Raw genomic sequence first — 15,846 nt, forward strand, 5'->3', positions numbered from 1 at the left:
GGGCTGAAGTGGCTAGCACATGAGAGGGCACAGTTTTAAGGTGCTTGGAAGTAGGTACAGAGGAGATGTCAGGGATAAGTGTTTTACTCAGAGGGTGGTGAGTGCATGGAATGGGCTGCCGGTGATAGTAGTGGAGGTGGATACGATAGGGTCTTTTAAAGAGACTTTTGGATAGGTACATGGAGCTTAGAAAAATAGAGGGCTATAGGTAAGCCTAGTAATTTCTAAGGTAAAGACATGTTCAGCACAATTTTGTGGGCCGAAGGGCCTGTATTGTGCTGTAGGTTTTCTGTGTTTCTATGTTTCTCCACTTTGATAGTCATGGGCCTTTCTCCAGGTGCTCTGGTTTCCTCCTACAGTCCAAAGATGTACTGGTAGGTTAATTGGTCATTGTTAATTGCTCCAAGGTTAGGCTAGGGTTAAATTGGGGGATTGCTGGGCTGTGTGGCTCAAAAGGCTGGAAAGGCCTGTTCCACACTGTATCTCAATAAAATAAAAAAGAATTCCCAGGGATCTGTAGCGATGTCACATTTCATCAAGGAGAATTTGGGAACTCCCTTGAACATCCTCCTCTATCCTTGGAGAGTTCAGAATGGACTGTTTGTTTTGGGTGTCTGGCGTTGGATGTGTGACTTGGTCTGCACAGTCCCCATATATATGGAGAGTCACCCCTTGACAAAGGTGCACATCAATGAACAAATTCATCCTCAGCTCCAGTGCACCAGAACCACCTTTGGACAGCTGAGGAAAAAGAGATCAAGCCCTCAGACCTAGCACACAGCATGATGTACCGGGCACAGCGATCCCTACCCACCTGAACTACAGCTGAAAGTGTGGGAGAGATCCCACCAACACCAACTCTTCAAAACTTCGAAATACACTGACAGGACAAATAAACCAATGTTCAGGGTCTCCCAGCCCAACATCCTAATCATACTGAATCTGGGATTCTATTATCATAGTCATAGAGTGATAGTAAGTCATTGAAAAATACAGCTAGTCCCATTTGCCCGTGTTTGGTCCATATCCCTCTAAGATCCTCTTTTTCGATCAGGGTTATTTACATCAAGGGGTTCCTTTATTGGTGGCTGGGTTTCAATATCGGTAGGTTGCTATATCAGGGGGTCCTTTATTAAAGAGATTCCTAAATTAGGGGTGCCTATATCAGGGGGTTCTTTTATTACATTTTCTCTCAAAGAACTGACCTGTTGCCAAACGTGCTCAATCCATACATACACGTAATCAAAACCAAACTCAATCCATTTAACCGTAATGAGCTTCTCTCTGTAATTCTAGGATTAGGTGTAATTGTTAAATATTAATATTTTAACATACTGTGTTAATGGGAGGGGGTCTGTCGGACATATGACCACGTGATTAGAGGAGGCGCTAGGACCCTGGGCACTGCCCGCCCGCCAACCTGAGTCCCGGCCGGACTTTGTATATAAGGCGCTGCCTCACGCTGAGTGTCAATCTGTCCCGCAGTTACACACCGGGCGCAAAGATGAATACGAGCTTCGAATCCACTCAGACCTCGTCTTACAGAAGGAGATTTGGAACTGCCGGCACAGCTCCTGGGAGCAGATACAGCTTCACCAAGAGGTACTTAGTAATGTCACCCACCCCTACTGCCAGTCTGTAACCCACCGCTCAGACAGCGGAGCGTCCTCCTGATGTGAGCAGAGGCAGGGAACGGACCTGCTGGGGTTTGGTCTGGTTCAGCCCGTCTGGTGTGCTCTGGTTCGAGACTGGAGGAGCTCTCCCACACAGTAAAGTCCTGATGTTTTTTCAGTACCTAAACTTCATCACTGCTCTGGCAGACCTGTCCCGGTATCCTGCGGGCGGTGCAGCTGTTGAATCTTAAACTGTTCATTGCATCTTTGTTTCTATTAATTTAGTGTTGGATGTTCTAACCGGCAGTCTCAACTCGGCCGGTGGAGATGAGGGAAAGAGAGGGGCGATGGGGTTACTGTGCGGAGAAAATGCAAGGAGAGGGTGGGTGATCTCGGGAGAGAGGGCGGTGCCAGGGGAGGGGAAGACTGAGTGGTCAGAATTGTGTGGAGAGTGAGGTATGAAAGGAGGAAAGGTGTGAGATGGGGAAGAGGGATCTGGTTACTGAGGCTCAACATCGGGAAGAGAGCGTGATCGATGCTGCGCTGGGAGATCCTGTTTGTGGGGAGGGTGGGATTGAGGCTGGAAGGAGAGGAGTCTTGGTACAGAGACATGAAGTGAGTGAGACTGCGGGAGGGGAGAAGGGAAAGGTGGTGGGTCTTCCAGCTGAGAGGTCTCGCTGTGAGGGTGGGAAGTACTCATTTTTATTTCACGTTGAGCTGATCCGCTGATCTGCCTGTTGACCCTTTGCCGGAGGGATCCCGTCTGTTCCATGTCAGGAGGCTAATTTTAAGGAAATGGCACCTCCTAGTGGTGTGGGAATTGTAGAGCAGTGAACCTTTCAACGGTGTGTAAACTGATTCACTGTAAACACGAGTGTTTACTGATCAGTGAACTTTGGGGGTGGGGAGGAGGGCAAAATTAAGATGGGAGTAAGGGATGACAGTAATTAAAGGGCTCACAGACAGGATGAAAGATGATAGGGACTGAAGAGAGTGTGACAGGGTGACAAAGGGTGAATAAAAGAGGAAACAAATGAGAGGGGGAGGGGAGAGAAAATCCAGAGGGGAGATCATGGGAGAGGGGGCTTGGGGAGCCAGTCCCCTGGGGCTGGGCTTAACGCAGAGGACTAACCATTCTCTGTCTCAAAATACACCAAGCAATGAGTGTACTGGCAAGGGTGGGGGGGGGGGGGGTGAGGGCTAGAACTGAACAGATGAGCACAACTGGTGGCACTTGGATGCAAAAGATCCGAATGCAGAAGGTCGAAGATCGCAGAGGAGCTTTTCCTTCTGGGAAAACTACATTTAGAATGAAGGAGCAACTAGCGCCGGGTGATCGAGCCGGGATGCAGGGAGGACATTCCCCTGCCTGAGGAATGCTGGACCTGGGGTCACCGTGACAGCAGGAATCAGAGCAGAGGGGAGGAGGGATTTCTTAACTCAGTGGGTGGGGAATTTCTGGAGATCTTTGCTTGGAAGGATGTGGAGTTTTGGGAACAGTTCCGGGGTAGACAATTAGCTGTGACCGTACTGAATAGTGGAGCAGGCTCAAAGGATGAGAAGACACCTCTGACTCCAATTTCTGGTGATCTTGTGTTGTTCTGGCCCATTACTCTCAGCACAATTTCAGATCATCTAGTAATCTAGACATTGTCACGTTGCTACGGACAGGAACTTGCTGAGCACACACTGACTTGCAAGTTTCCATTGACAGTACGTTGGTACTTCCTAAAATGCCGTGTAGTGACCGACAATGTAAATGCTGATTTCTGTCTTCACGCTCTCCCGAGCATAGAGTTTCATGTTTGGCAAAAAATAAGTGGGCAAACCTTTTGACATTGCCCTGGTGCGGTTGGTAAAATATGATTGCACACAGGGCAGAGAGACATTGGATTGACCAGACAGTCCCAGTCACACTAGTTCGCAAGATTTTTGATTGAATAATAAATTAGGAAATATGGACTAAATTGCATTGTCAATTATCCACTGAGCAAATCAAAAGGAGGGAGGCAGGGGCAGGGCTGTCGCTAAGTTAATCAGACAGATGGTCCAGACTCCAGCTCTGGATTTTCCCTCGGGGTTTACTCCCAAAGCCCTCCGCATGAGTGGGTATAGCCACAAGACAGTGGAGGTTTGAGATCAGAGTTTTCCTTCTCCTAGATGAGCTGCCAACTATGGCTGATGAGCCCCATCTGTCCAAAGCAACTAGATTTAAGGTGCCAGTAACCCACCTTTGCCCCTTCTCCTGTCAGTAGAAATGGTTCCGCTGGGCTTAGTGGCTAAGCCACACATAAGGGCCAGGAGCTGGACTTGGTTGTCAGAGGCTATTTGAAACACAAACCATTGTGAGCATTTAATAGGTAGTGAGAGTTTGTCCCCATTACCATCCCCAGCTGTAAACACCTAAAAGAACCTTGAGCGATATAGATAGTGTAAATGCAAGCAGGCTTTTTTCACTGAGGTTGAATGGGACTACAACCAGAAGTCATGGGTTAAGGGTGAAAGGTGAAAAGTTTAAGGGGAACGTGAGGGGAAACTTCTTCACTCAGAGGGTCGTGGGAGTGTGGAACAAGCTACCAGCACACGTGGTGCATATGAGCCTGATTTCAACGTTTAAGAGAAGTTTAGATAGGTACAGGATGGTAGAGGTATGGAGGACTATGGTCTCAGTACAGGTCGATGGGAGTAGATGGTTTAAATGGTTTGGCATGGACTAGATGTCCTGTTTCTGTGCTGTACTTTTCTATGACTCTAGCATCCTAGTGAATCTCCTCTACACCCCCTCCAGGGCAATCATGTCCTTCCTATGGTGTAGCAACCAGAACTACATGCAATACTCCAGCAACTGCTACTCAAAGTTTCTTAAAGTTGTATCAAGACCTCCCTGCTCTAATGCCCTAGCTAATGAAGGCAATTGGGTGGCAGGTGGAGATAAGTCTCTACTATAGGAGGTGTAAGGTGCTCCTTCCCTCCGCTAGCTTGGGCAAGCTGTAACAGCTGCTTAGCACCCCCCCCCCCCCACCCCACCTGATCAGGGTCACATGAAGACACTGGATGGTCATATGAGCAGCTGCTGCATATCACAAGTCCTGGTTATGTGATCACTGACACCGGGCAGACAACCTCTGAAGAGTATTGATAACGGCTTGGGTCACCCGTCTTGTAAAGACACTGCCCAGAAGAAGGCAATGGCAATCCACTTCTGTAGAAAGATTTGCCAAGGACAATCATGGTCATGGAAAGACCGTGATTGCCCACCCGCGTCATGCAACACAAATGAACGAATGAAGGCAAATGCCCAGTATCCCTTCTTTGCCACGCTACCTCTCTGTGATGCTACATTAAGGGATCTGTGAGCTAATATACCAATGCCCTCTTCGTTCCTCAATACTCCCTGGTGACCTACAATTCAGTGTATATGTTCTGCCCTTATTGGACCTCACATTTAACAGCATGAAGTTGCATCTGCCATTGCTCTGCTCAGTTTACTGGGTCGTCAATGTCATCCTCACTGTCAACAACACTGACTGATTATGTCTTCCCCACTCGTCTCAGAGTAAGTGATGTAATAACAAATGGCAAGAGTCCTAAGACCAAACTCTGGTCATTGGCTTCCTGTTTCAAATTCCTGACCTGGTTTGATTATTTTTTCTTGCCATTCATTTTGAATAAAGGTACCTATTTACTGTCCTGGAGTCATCTGGCCCTTCACTGGCAGCCAGTGAAGATGTAAACATCTCCATTCGGACTCTTTGGGCCACCGTATATGCACCACCTTATATGTGCCAATCATGTTGCCAAATTAAACAAATCCTATCTGCCTGCAAGTAGTCCATATCCCTCCATTCCCTGCCTGGTTATCTGTCTGTCAAATACCACTTAGACATGGCTATCATGCTCCAGGCACCTGCCAGTCTTTTGTATGTGTTTAAAAAGACAAAACTCTCATCTTGGAAATCATACTTAAACTTTCCCCCTCTCACCTGAAACCCACTCTGGGAAACAGTCTCTATCTGCAACATGACTTCCTGACTTTTATATTCAATGCCCCGATAATGAAGCCAAGCATGCTGGTCACCTTCTTTACCACCCTGTATATTAATGCTCCAATGTGTCCTGACATTTATTGTGTAACTTACTCTTGCACTTGTTCTCTTATAAAGTACCTCCTCACACTTGTCTGGATTAAACTCTATCTGCCATTTCTCTGTCCACATTTCTAATTTACCATATATCCTGCTGCATCTATTGACAAACTTTTTTGCCGTCTTACATTTTCATCCAGATCATTTACATGTATTACAAAAAGTAGAGGTCCCAGCACTGGTTTGTGCAGAACACAACTGGTCACAGACCTCCAGTTAAAAAAGACATTACCCTCTGCCTTCTATGGCCAAGCCAGCTTTGTATCCAGCTCACCAATGCACCGTGGGTCCCTGTAACTTGATCTTCTGGACAGGTCTACCATAAGGGACCTTGACAAAAGCTTTACTAAAGTCCATGTAGGCAATGTCCACTCCTTGACCCTCATCAATCACCTTTGTCACTTCAATAAACTCAATTATATTTGTGAGTCAGGACCTCCCCACATTCATTCATACTGACTCTCTTTAATACCTTTCTAGTTGCAAGTAAATCCTGTCCTTAAGAATCCTTTCCAATAACTCCTACCACTAATGTAAGGCTTACCAGTCTATTGTTTCTAGGTCTATTTGTCCCCGTTGCCCTTCTTGGACAACTAAAGCTATTCATCAATCTTCTAGGGCTAATGAGGACACAAAGATCTGAGTCAACGCCCTAGCTGTTCTCTTCACTTGTATTCTTCAGTATCTTGGGTTAAGTCCTATCAGGCTCTGGGGACTTGTCTATCTTCATATTTTTCAAGACACCGAACATCTCTCCTCCTTAATATTGACATGATCTACAACATCACCATACCTCTCTCTAATCACACCATCATCTGTATCCTTCTACTTGGTGAGTAACAATATGAAGTACTCCTATAGGATTTTGTCCACTTTCTCTGGCTCCAGGCATAAATTCTACCTTTGTCCTTGCTCATAATGTATGTATAATATTCTCCTTAATCATGCCCCTTTTTAGCCCTCCTAATTTCTTAAGTTTTTCACTTTATACTCTTCAAAGACCTTGATTGATTTTAGCTTCCCAAGACTCTTGAATATTTCCTTTCCCTTTTTGACTAAATTTACAACTCTCTTGTCATCTAAGGTTCCCTCCAAATTAATCATCACTCTATGTTCATCTGCCTTACTAATCAGACTTTTTGTCTGAAAATGTCTGGTGACAGAACAACTCTCAGAGCAGCCAGAAGAAACCTCATCTTAAACATCAAGAGGGCAAAGATCGCCTACGCACAAAAAATTCAGGAGCACCAGCCTGATAACAATCCCCAGTGTATGTGGCTGAGCATCAGGGGTATTGCTGACTGCGTAAGGAAAAACTGTACCAGTGGCGCCTCCTCCCCAATGCTCTAAAAACTTTTATGCATGGTTCGAGGCAGGCAACACGATGTGAGCCACAAAAGCTAACCCCCTTCCAGGTGAGAAGCCAGTGTCTGTAACAGCAGCAGATATGAGAAAGTCTCTACAGAGAGGCAACCCCTGTAAAGCTGCCAGGCCAGATAACAACTCAGGCCGAGTACTCGGAGTGTGCATGCCAGCACGCCAGCCTGAATGTATCTGGGGATGTCAGAGGTTAGTTCTTTACAGAGAGGTGGGTGCTGGGAAGGTCCTGCCCAACATGGTGGCAGAGGCAGATACATTAGGGACATTTAAGAAACTCTTGGACAGGAACAGGGATGATAAGAAAATGGAGGACTACGTGGGAGGGAAGGGTTAGATTAATCTTAGAGCAGGTTAAAAGGTCGGCACAGCATCATGGGCCGAAGGGTCTGGACTGTGCTGTAATGTTCTCCTCCCCTGCTGGTCCATCAGTAGCCACGGTTGGGCAAGCTTCCTGCACATATGGCTACTGGGGCCACTGGGAGTCTCCCTGGCCTCCACACACTGCAGCAGGAGCACACCAAGGGCCCACGTTCTCCTGCTGTGGTTGACACTTGAATTACCTTAGCACTCTAAATTCAGGAAGTGACAAAAACCCCCGGGAAGGAAATTCCACTTGAAGCACGGCATTCTTCAATCCAAAATCCTACCTTGACTTTTACTTCAATGAACAAGAGAAGTAAAGAAAGATAAAACTGCCTAGTTGTTGCTGCTCGTGGTTGTCACCTCTCCGAAGCATACACTCTGACACCACAGCACTCTGGGAGAATCAATTAGTCTTGTGATCTTGAATACAAGAGATTCTGCAGATGCTGGAAATCCAGATCAGCACACAAATGCTGAAGCAACTTAGCAGGTCAGACAGCACCTATGGAGGGGAATAAACAGTCGACATTTTGGGCCAAGGTCCTTCTTCAGGACTGGAAAGGAAGGGAGCAGAAGCCAGAATAAGAAGGTGGAAGAGGGGAAGGTGATAGGTGAGACCCACTTGAAGGGGAAGGTGGGTGGGTGGGAGAGTGGATGAAATAAGAGGCTGGGAGGGGATGGGTTAAAGAGGTAAAGGGCTGAAGAAGAAGGAATCTAACAGGAGAGAGGAGCATGTGAGAAAGGGAAGGAGGAGGGGAATCATAATGAGGTGATGGGCAGGTGAGGAGAAGAGAAGGGGTAAGAGAGAAACCAGAACTAACCCTCAAAAGAGAAGGAAGGGGGGAAGAAATTACCAAAAGTTAAAGAAATTGATGTTTATGTCATCAGGTTGGAGGACACCCATATGGACATGAGGCGTTGGTCCTCCGACTTGAGCTTTGGCCTTATCGTAGCGGTAGAGGAGGCCATGGACAGACATGTCAGACCTGGAGTGGGAAGTCAAATTGAAATGGGTGGCCACCAGGAGATCCTGCCTTTTGCAATGTACTGAGCAAATGTACTTGACAAGGCAGTCTCCCTATCTGCATCGGGTCTTATGCATGTGATCTTAGCAGCTCTGAAACAGGAGAGCCCCTGATCATCAAAGATCTGTGTATTCCTACTTGATAATGATAAACAAGTTCTGGATACCTGCTGATCCTGGCTGGTCACGTGCCTGTGAGGGATGTTTATCATTGAGACACTATGATTCCTTCAACAGATTTGTAGCCAAAATGCATTTCTTGATGTCAAACATTTTGGCTAGTAGTGACTCTTTTACAACCGATGGTGGACATTTTTTGTTACTGATCCTGTGCTGGTTGGCAGCTACTGCTGCTGGGTGAGTATATATTCAACTGCTCCTCAGAAGGTGTACGCCACCGAGGGAATTTGCCACCGTACAGCACACGTTGTGTTGCGGGGTGGAGATGTGTCTCTACCAAAGGAGGTGTAAGGCGCTCCTTCCCTCCGCTAGCCTGCAGGTCACCCTTGGGCAAGGTGTAGCACCTGCTTAGCCCCCATGATCAGGGTCATGTGAAACCATGGGAGCAGGTTGTACCAGAAGAAAGCAATGAAAAACCACTTCTGTAGAAAATGTTTTCATGGTCAGCAGAGCATGATCTCCTATGTCATACGACACAGCACATAATGATGATGATGACAACAGCACACATGTCTACACTTTACTGACGAGAAAATATACCACTAGCAGTAGATGTGAGTATATACACTAGCGCAGCCACTTTCTACCATTTTGTGCATTGACACTCCATCGGGCGGCTATTTACTGCAGGCGAGGGATGTGTGAACCGCTTGGGGGCTGAGAGCATGGTACCATTGGCAGGAAAATGGAAATGACAAGAGATGAAAGATGGTGGTGTTCAGAGGGAGCTGGGTGTTTTTGTACTCAGATCATTGAAATTCAGAACGCAGCTTCAGCAACTAATTAGGAGGACAGACAGTATGTTGGCCTTGAATACAAGAGGATTTGACGGCAAGAGGTGGGACATTTTGCTGCGATGATAGGAAACCAAACTGAGACCATGCTTGGAATGTTGTGGACACAAGAGATTACCTCCTCTGGAATACTGTGTACTGTACTGGTCTGTTTTACTAATATTCCGTTCGGATCTCGCAACCTGCCTATGGGTTGTAGGGGCGCTTTCACGTGTCTTGGGCTCATGAGGCCTGGCGGGCGCCCATTCCTCTCCAGGCCAGACCACAGCCAATGTCCTCCAACTCGGTGGCTCGCCCTGGTCTCGAGCACGTGGCCGATGTAGTTCTTCAGGGAACTCATCTGCCCTGGCCAGTGACTTTGTTGTTGAGGTCCTTGGCCCAGTGGGGCCATATTAACACCACCCCCTCACATTGTTTAGCCTGCCAGCTGAAGCAGTGTGCTGTGATTTGCCACTTGGAGGCAGACATGAGAGATTAGGAGATGGATGAGGACCAGTGATGCCCATCCACCCTACGAGGTAGAGTGCAGCTGCCAGACATTGAAGCCCCCTACACCCCATACTAATGCAGGGAAGAATATATTTCTGATAGAGGAGTATAGCAAACATTTGGCAGCTTTACTCCATGAATCAATGGTCTCTCTTACAAGGAGGGATGAAGCAGAGGGAGCCTGTAGTCACTTGAGATTAGAAAATTGAAGGATGGCCTCATTGAAATGCAGAATCCCTGTTGTTGGGATTTGACGGGAGATCTCTTGAATAGCAAGCCTAGAACCAGGATGAGGACTTGCTATTCACCCAGAGATTAAAAGGAGAGGTAGGACAAATTTGGGAAAGTTTAAAGGAGATGTGTGGGGAAAAGTTTATTTGACACAAATTGGTGGGGGTCTGGAACATGCTGCAAGGGTGGAGATGGAAATAGATATGATAGTGGCAAACAAGAGGCTTTTAGACAGACACATGTACATGCAGGGCATGGTGGGATATGGATCATGTGCAGGCAGGAGGGATTAGTTCAATTGGCAGTTATTCTCAGCATAAGCATTGTGAGCCAAAGGGCCTGTTCCTGTGGCGTGGAGTTCTATGTTCTATATACGGTGCAGTGATCCATAGATTTTTGGATATTGATAAATTAAGGGATATGATCGGTTATTGGTTGGCAGAGTGGAGATGACAGCTTAGATGGCCAAACCTGCTCCTGTTTGTCATTGGTGCTCGAAGTTTGAGGAGTGGGCCTGAGGCACCTGTGCATCATGATGAGTTAATCTTGAAGCAAACGCCTCTGTCTTTACCTGACACTGCTGTCTGGTCCGTGCAGTAGACGGTGAAGCCCTCAGGCTGGAGCACTGAGTTCTGGGGTAAAGAACTCCAGTTGTTCCCAGTGTTTTAAAGATTTTGCCTTTATTTGCCACACGTACGTCGAAACATACGGTGAAAAGTGTTGTTTTGCACTAGCAGTCTGAGATGCGTTGGTCACAGCCCGCAAGTCTCACCATGCTTCTGTCGCCAGCGTAGTTGGCTTACGACTTACTAACCCTAATTCGTACAGGAGTACCCGGAGGAAACAGGGAGGAAGTACAAACTCCTTCCAGACGGTTGCAGGAGTTGAACCCCGATGCTGTAAAGCTTTATGCTAACCACTATGCTCCTGTGCCACCCCTCGGGCGTCTCTCTGGTACTGCAGCCTGCTCCAAGATCTTCAATTTTATTTTCCAGCGGGTGTACACCCCATAGGGGCAGCAACTGTACCATCCAACCGGGGCACTTACTGAGGTAAAATGGGTATAATCAAATGGTCAGTAATTTCATTATAAAGACTATATATCACTGGGGGTGGGGGGGGGGGTTAATCATGGTAGTGAAGTGTGTATCACCACTTGGGGGCATTTGTACAAGGTGCGTGCACATTCCATGGGGCGGGGGAATGTTGTAATCACTGTATAACACAGTGAAGCATCTACTGTACTGTAATGAATAAGCCCACTATTGGGAATGTCTGCTCACCACAGTAAATACCACAAAAGGATGTATTTGCTGCAGCACAGTGAGTACAAGCTAAACCAGGGCATTTTCTGCAAAGAAACTGTAATTCAAATGTCTGCAATTAAATAACCTGCAATGCAACAGTTACTGCACTGAAGTTAGTAGAACTTACTGGAGTCATTTAATTTAGTACTGGCAGTATGCATTCTGGTTCAAAGAGCACAGCCACAGAAACTGCTGTTATGCCTATCAAACACACATTAATACCAGAAAATAGGAACAGGAGTAGGTCGCCAGGCCCCCGCGACTGTCCCACCACACAGTCGCCCAGGAGAGAGGCGTCGCAGTCGGCGTGCTCCACCGGGGGGCGGTGTGGTACAATGTTCAAGCTGGAGTCGGTGCTGCCCCCAGTGTTCGCTCAGCAGAAGACAAGCCGTATTGTGTTCAACTGCAGATTCCTGGAAACATTCATGGACTCGGGGTCGTGGATTCTGTTTTTTTTGTGTGACTGTATTTTACTGATACCTTATATGTGCTTTGTGCTGTGTGTGACTGTTGGTACTGTGTTTTATACCTTAGCCCTAGAGAAGCACTGTTTTGTTTAACTGTATTCATGAATGGTTGAATGACAATTACACTCGAACTATATGATTGTGGCTGATCCATATTTGCCTCAACTCCGCATTGCAACTAATATACTGTGCAACAAGAACAGAACCCAATGAGTGTATTTGCAACACAGCCAGCATAAGCCTCGTGGATTTATAGCACAGAATGAAAGCAGTCCCTTTGGCCCAACATGTCCACAGTGGCCAACATGCCTATCTGAACTAGAGCCATTTGCCTGTGCTTTGCCTATATCCTCTTCATGTTTATTTTCACAAATGAGGTTTAATCATGATAATTACTATCCCTGCCTCGACAGCTTCATCTGGCAGTTTACTCCATATACCACCACTGTCTATATGAGAAAAGGAACAACATTAGCCACCCTTCAGTCTTCCAGCATCTCACCCTTGTTTAAGGAAGATACAATTTATTATGCTTGGGTCCCAGCATTTCTTCCCTTACTACCCACAATGCCCAAGGTGCACCTGATCAGGTTTTGGGTATTTATCCACCTTTACATCCTACAAAGCCACCAATAACTCCTTCTCTGTAATGTCAATCAGTTGCAGGAATCGCTGTTCTCTTCCCTAAAGTCACTTACTTCCATGTTCACACAAGAATACAGATGAGAAAATTTCCATTTAAAGCCTTGCCCATTCCCTGTAGCTCCACACTGATCCTAAGGGCCCATATTCTCTCCTTGCCACTTAGAGAATCTTTCAATATTCTCCATTGCCTGACCAGGCAGGGACATCCTATGTCCTCTCCTTGTTTTCTGATTTTCTTTTTAAGTGTCTTATCCTCCTCAAATAACTTTGCACTTTTGGTCAACCTCAACATTTGATCCCAACTGCCTGGACCTGACCCATGTCTTATTTCTCCTTGCTGACTCCTCAAAATCCATTGTCATTCAAGTTTCTCTACGCCTTCCAGTCTTACCCTTCACTCTGATGTGATACATTAGACCTGAACTCTCCCCATCTCACTTTAAAAAGCCTTTACCTACTGACAATCCCTCCCACTCAAACTTTGACAGTTCCTGTCTAATGTCATCGAAATTAGCCATGATTCAATTTGGGACTTTAACTTGTCGCCAAGCTCTATCATTTTCCATGGCTACTTTGAATCTTAGACTGTAAGACACAGGAGGAGAATTCAGCCATCTGGCCCATTGAGTCTGCTCTGCCATTCCATCACGGCTGATCCTTTTTCTCTACCTCCTCCTCAACCTCAGTTCCCGGCTTTCTCACCATAACCTTTAATGCCGTGTCCAATCAAGAATCTTATGTAGTTATAGTCACTGGTCCCAAAGTGCTTCCTCACTGTCACCTCAGTCACTTGCAGAAAGTTGTGGACACGGCTCAACACAGAAACCAGCTCCCCTCCACAGGCTCTGTCTGCACTTCTCCAAAGTTCAAGGTAAATTTTAATTATCTAAGTACGTATACATCACCATATACACCCCTGAGATTCATTTTCTTGTGGGCATACTCAGTAAATCCATAATAGAATCAAAGAAAGACCAGCCAACGAGGGTGTTCAACCAGAGTGCAGAAGACAACAAACTGCAAATACAAAAATAAATTAATAATAAATAAATAAATAAATAATGTTGAGAACCTGAGATGAAAGGTCTTTGAAAGTGAGTCAATAGCTTGTGGGAACTTTTCAGTGATGGGGCAAGTGAAGTTGAGTGAAATTATCTCCTCTGGTTCAAGAGCCTGAAGGTTGAGGAGTAATAACTGTTCCTGAACCTGGTGGTGTGAGTCCTGAGGCTCCTGCACCTTCTTCCCGTTGGCAACAGCAAGAAGAGAGCATGACCTGGGTGGTGGGGGGTCCCTGACGATGGATGCTGCTTTCCTGTGACAATGGTCCATGTATATGTGCTCAATGGTGTGAGGGAGGGCTGTATCCAGTACTTCTTGCTGCCTTGGTGAAACAGCCAGCATAATCCTGGACATTCTCTCTTTTCTCCTGTCCCATCAGGCATAAGATATAAAAACCTAAGAACATGACCCAGATTCCACTCCACTGTTATAAGACTATGGAGCGGTGCCCTAGTTCAATAAGATGGACTCTTGAACTCACAGTCCATCTCATCATGGCCTTGCTCCTAATTGTCACCCTACACTGCACTTTCTCTGTAACTTTATTCTGCATTCTGTTATTGTTTTACCATGTTGCACCTCAATGCACTGTGTAATGATCTGATCTGTATGAACAGTGTGCAAGACAAGCTTTTCACTGTATCTTGGTACATGAGACAATAATAAGCCAATTTCAATTCTAATTCCCTGCCTCGTTTCCCAAGAGGAGGTGAAGTGTAGCCCCCCCTCATCCTCCACTCTAGTAGGGCCATTACTGGTGGCTCTCACCATGCAGAAGTACCGGTAAGTCATGAAGTGCGGAGAATATGCATGAAAGTGTAGCAGTTATGGGAGTACAGATTGTGGATACCCCACTGGTGGTATTATAGTGAAAATCTACCATTACTGAGGGCAGCTACTGAGTTACAGGGAGTGAGTATCGACTCAGTTACCGCATTATGGTCGGTATACATCCGGCTAGGGGCATTTACCGCTGCAGAGTGGATGTACTCCTTCCCCGTCAGGACAGACAGTGCATATTGCACTGAATATTTCTCCCTCTTCTGAGTTTATCGCTGCAGTACTCTGGTGACTGATTTGCTTCAAGCTTGCCTGCTGAGTTCAACATCTGCAGGTCTATCTAATTTATTGCGCTGTGATTTACGATGTGACTTTGAGAGTGCTGATTGACTAAAACTGGCAGCCACCACTGCGTCTGTGGAAGCAAAGGTAATGCAAGAATCGAGGCCCTACTGTCTCCCGTACCCTTCCCCCTCACCCTCACCCCATCCCCCCCACATGTCTCTGAAATTCTCACTATGACAATTCATGAACCCCTGCCAACAATGAACTCCCATGAACTTTAAATTTTGGCAATTATCCTTGCTGTAAAGAACGCAGGAAATATTACACACTGTTAGGTGATGTATGATCGAGCTCTAACCGGTCGTGCTTGAGGATCAACTAGTACATCTGCTTTCTACAGCTCGAGTGAACCACATTGCATCTTGCCTTTCAGGGCTGTCCGTGTGGAATCTGCAGCTTGATTCTTGTTACTTTTTTTGTTCGATTGTGGACACTTGCAGCAGAACCATGAGAACTTTGCAGATACGTTGACTTAGAAATTCTACTTCACCCAAAGAGGTGCACAGGAGAATCTGGCAGGTGTGGTGACACACTTCAGAAGGTCCTGGGTACAATCTGTCACCTGGGTCAGGGCCCAGGACCTGGTGAACGGGCTGGATGGCTGGCAGACATTGTTCTTTGGGTGGTACCTTGGAGAGTGGTTCAATTGATAACGGGAAGAATCACAGACTCTGGGTTGTGATTCACCATTATCAAATAGTGTGCAGGCAGGGAGGTCACAGGGCAAAGTTATTCACAGCCTGGAAGACCTCTGGAATGCTCAAGAAAATGAGGTGGGAATAAAGGTATTTTAACTGGAAAAGCTCAGGTGTGAATCCAGTCTTGACCCAAAGTATTGTCTCCACAGTGCTGCCTGCTTTAGCCCAAAATGTTGACTGTTCATTTCCCCCCACAGATGCTGCCTGACCTGTTGAATTCCTCCAGAGTTTGCTCTTTTCCCTCCAGATTGCTGCATCTGCAGTCTCCTGCATCTTCATTAGAATCAGGTTTAATATCACTGGCATATGATGTGAAATTGTATTGC

The 15,846-nt window shown here is 46.4% G+C and overlaps 1 protein-coding gene across 1 annotated transcript in view; it reads left to right on the top strand.

Moving 5' to 3' along the window:
- Nucleotides 1-1,448: 1,448 nt before the first annotated feature.
- Nucleotides 1,449-15,846, top strand: part of gfap (glial fibrillary acidic protein) — a 30,243-nt gene continuing 15,845 nt past the window's right edge. Inside the window, exon 1 of the mRNA XM_073070779.1 lies at nt 1,449-1,602. Coding sequence (XP_072926880.1) covers nt 1,505-1,602 — 98 coding nt within the window. The 5' untranslated portion in view covers nt 1,449-1,504. The remainder of the gene's footprint in view (nt 1,603-15,846) is intronic.

Source organism: Hemitrygon akajei, chromosome 18 (assembly GCF_048418815.1).
Source record: "Hemitrygon akajei chromosome 18, sHemAka1.3, whole genome shotgun sequence".
In the NCBI taxonomy this organism is placed as follows: domain Eukaryota; kingdom Metazoa; phylum Chordata; class Chondrichthyes; order Myliobatiformes; family Dasyatidae; genus Hemitrygon; species Hemitrygon akajei.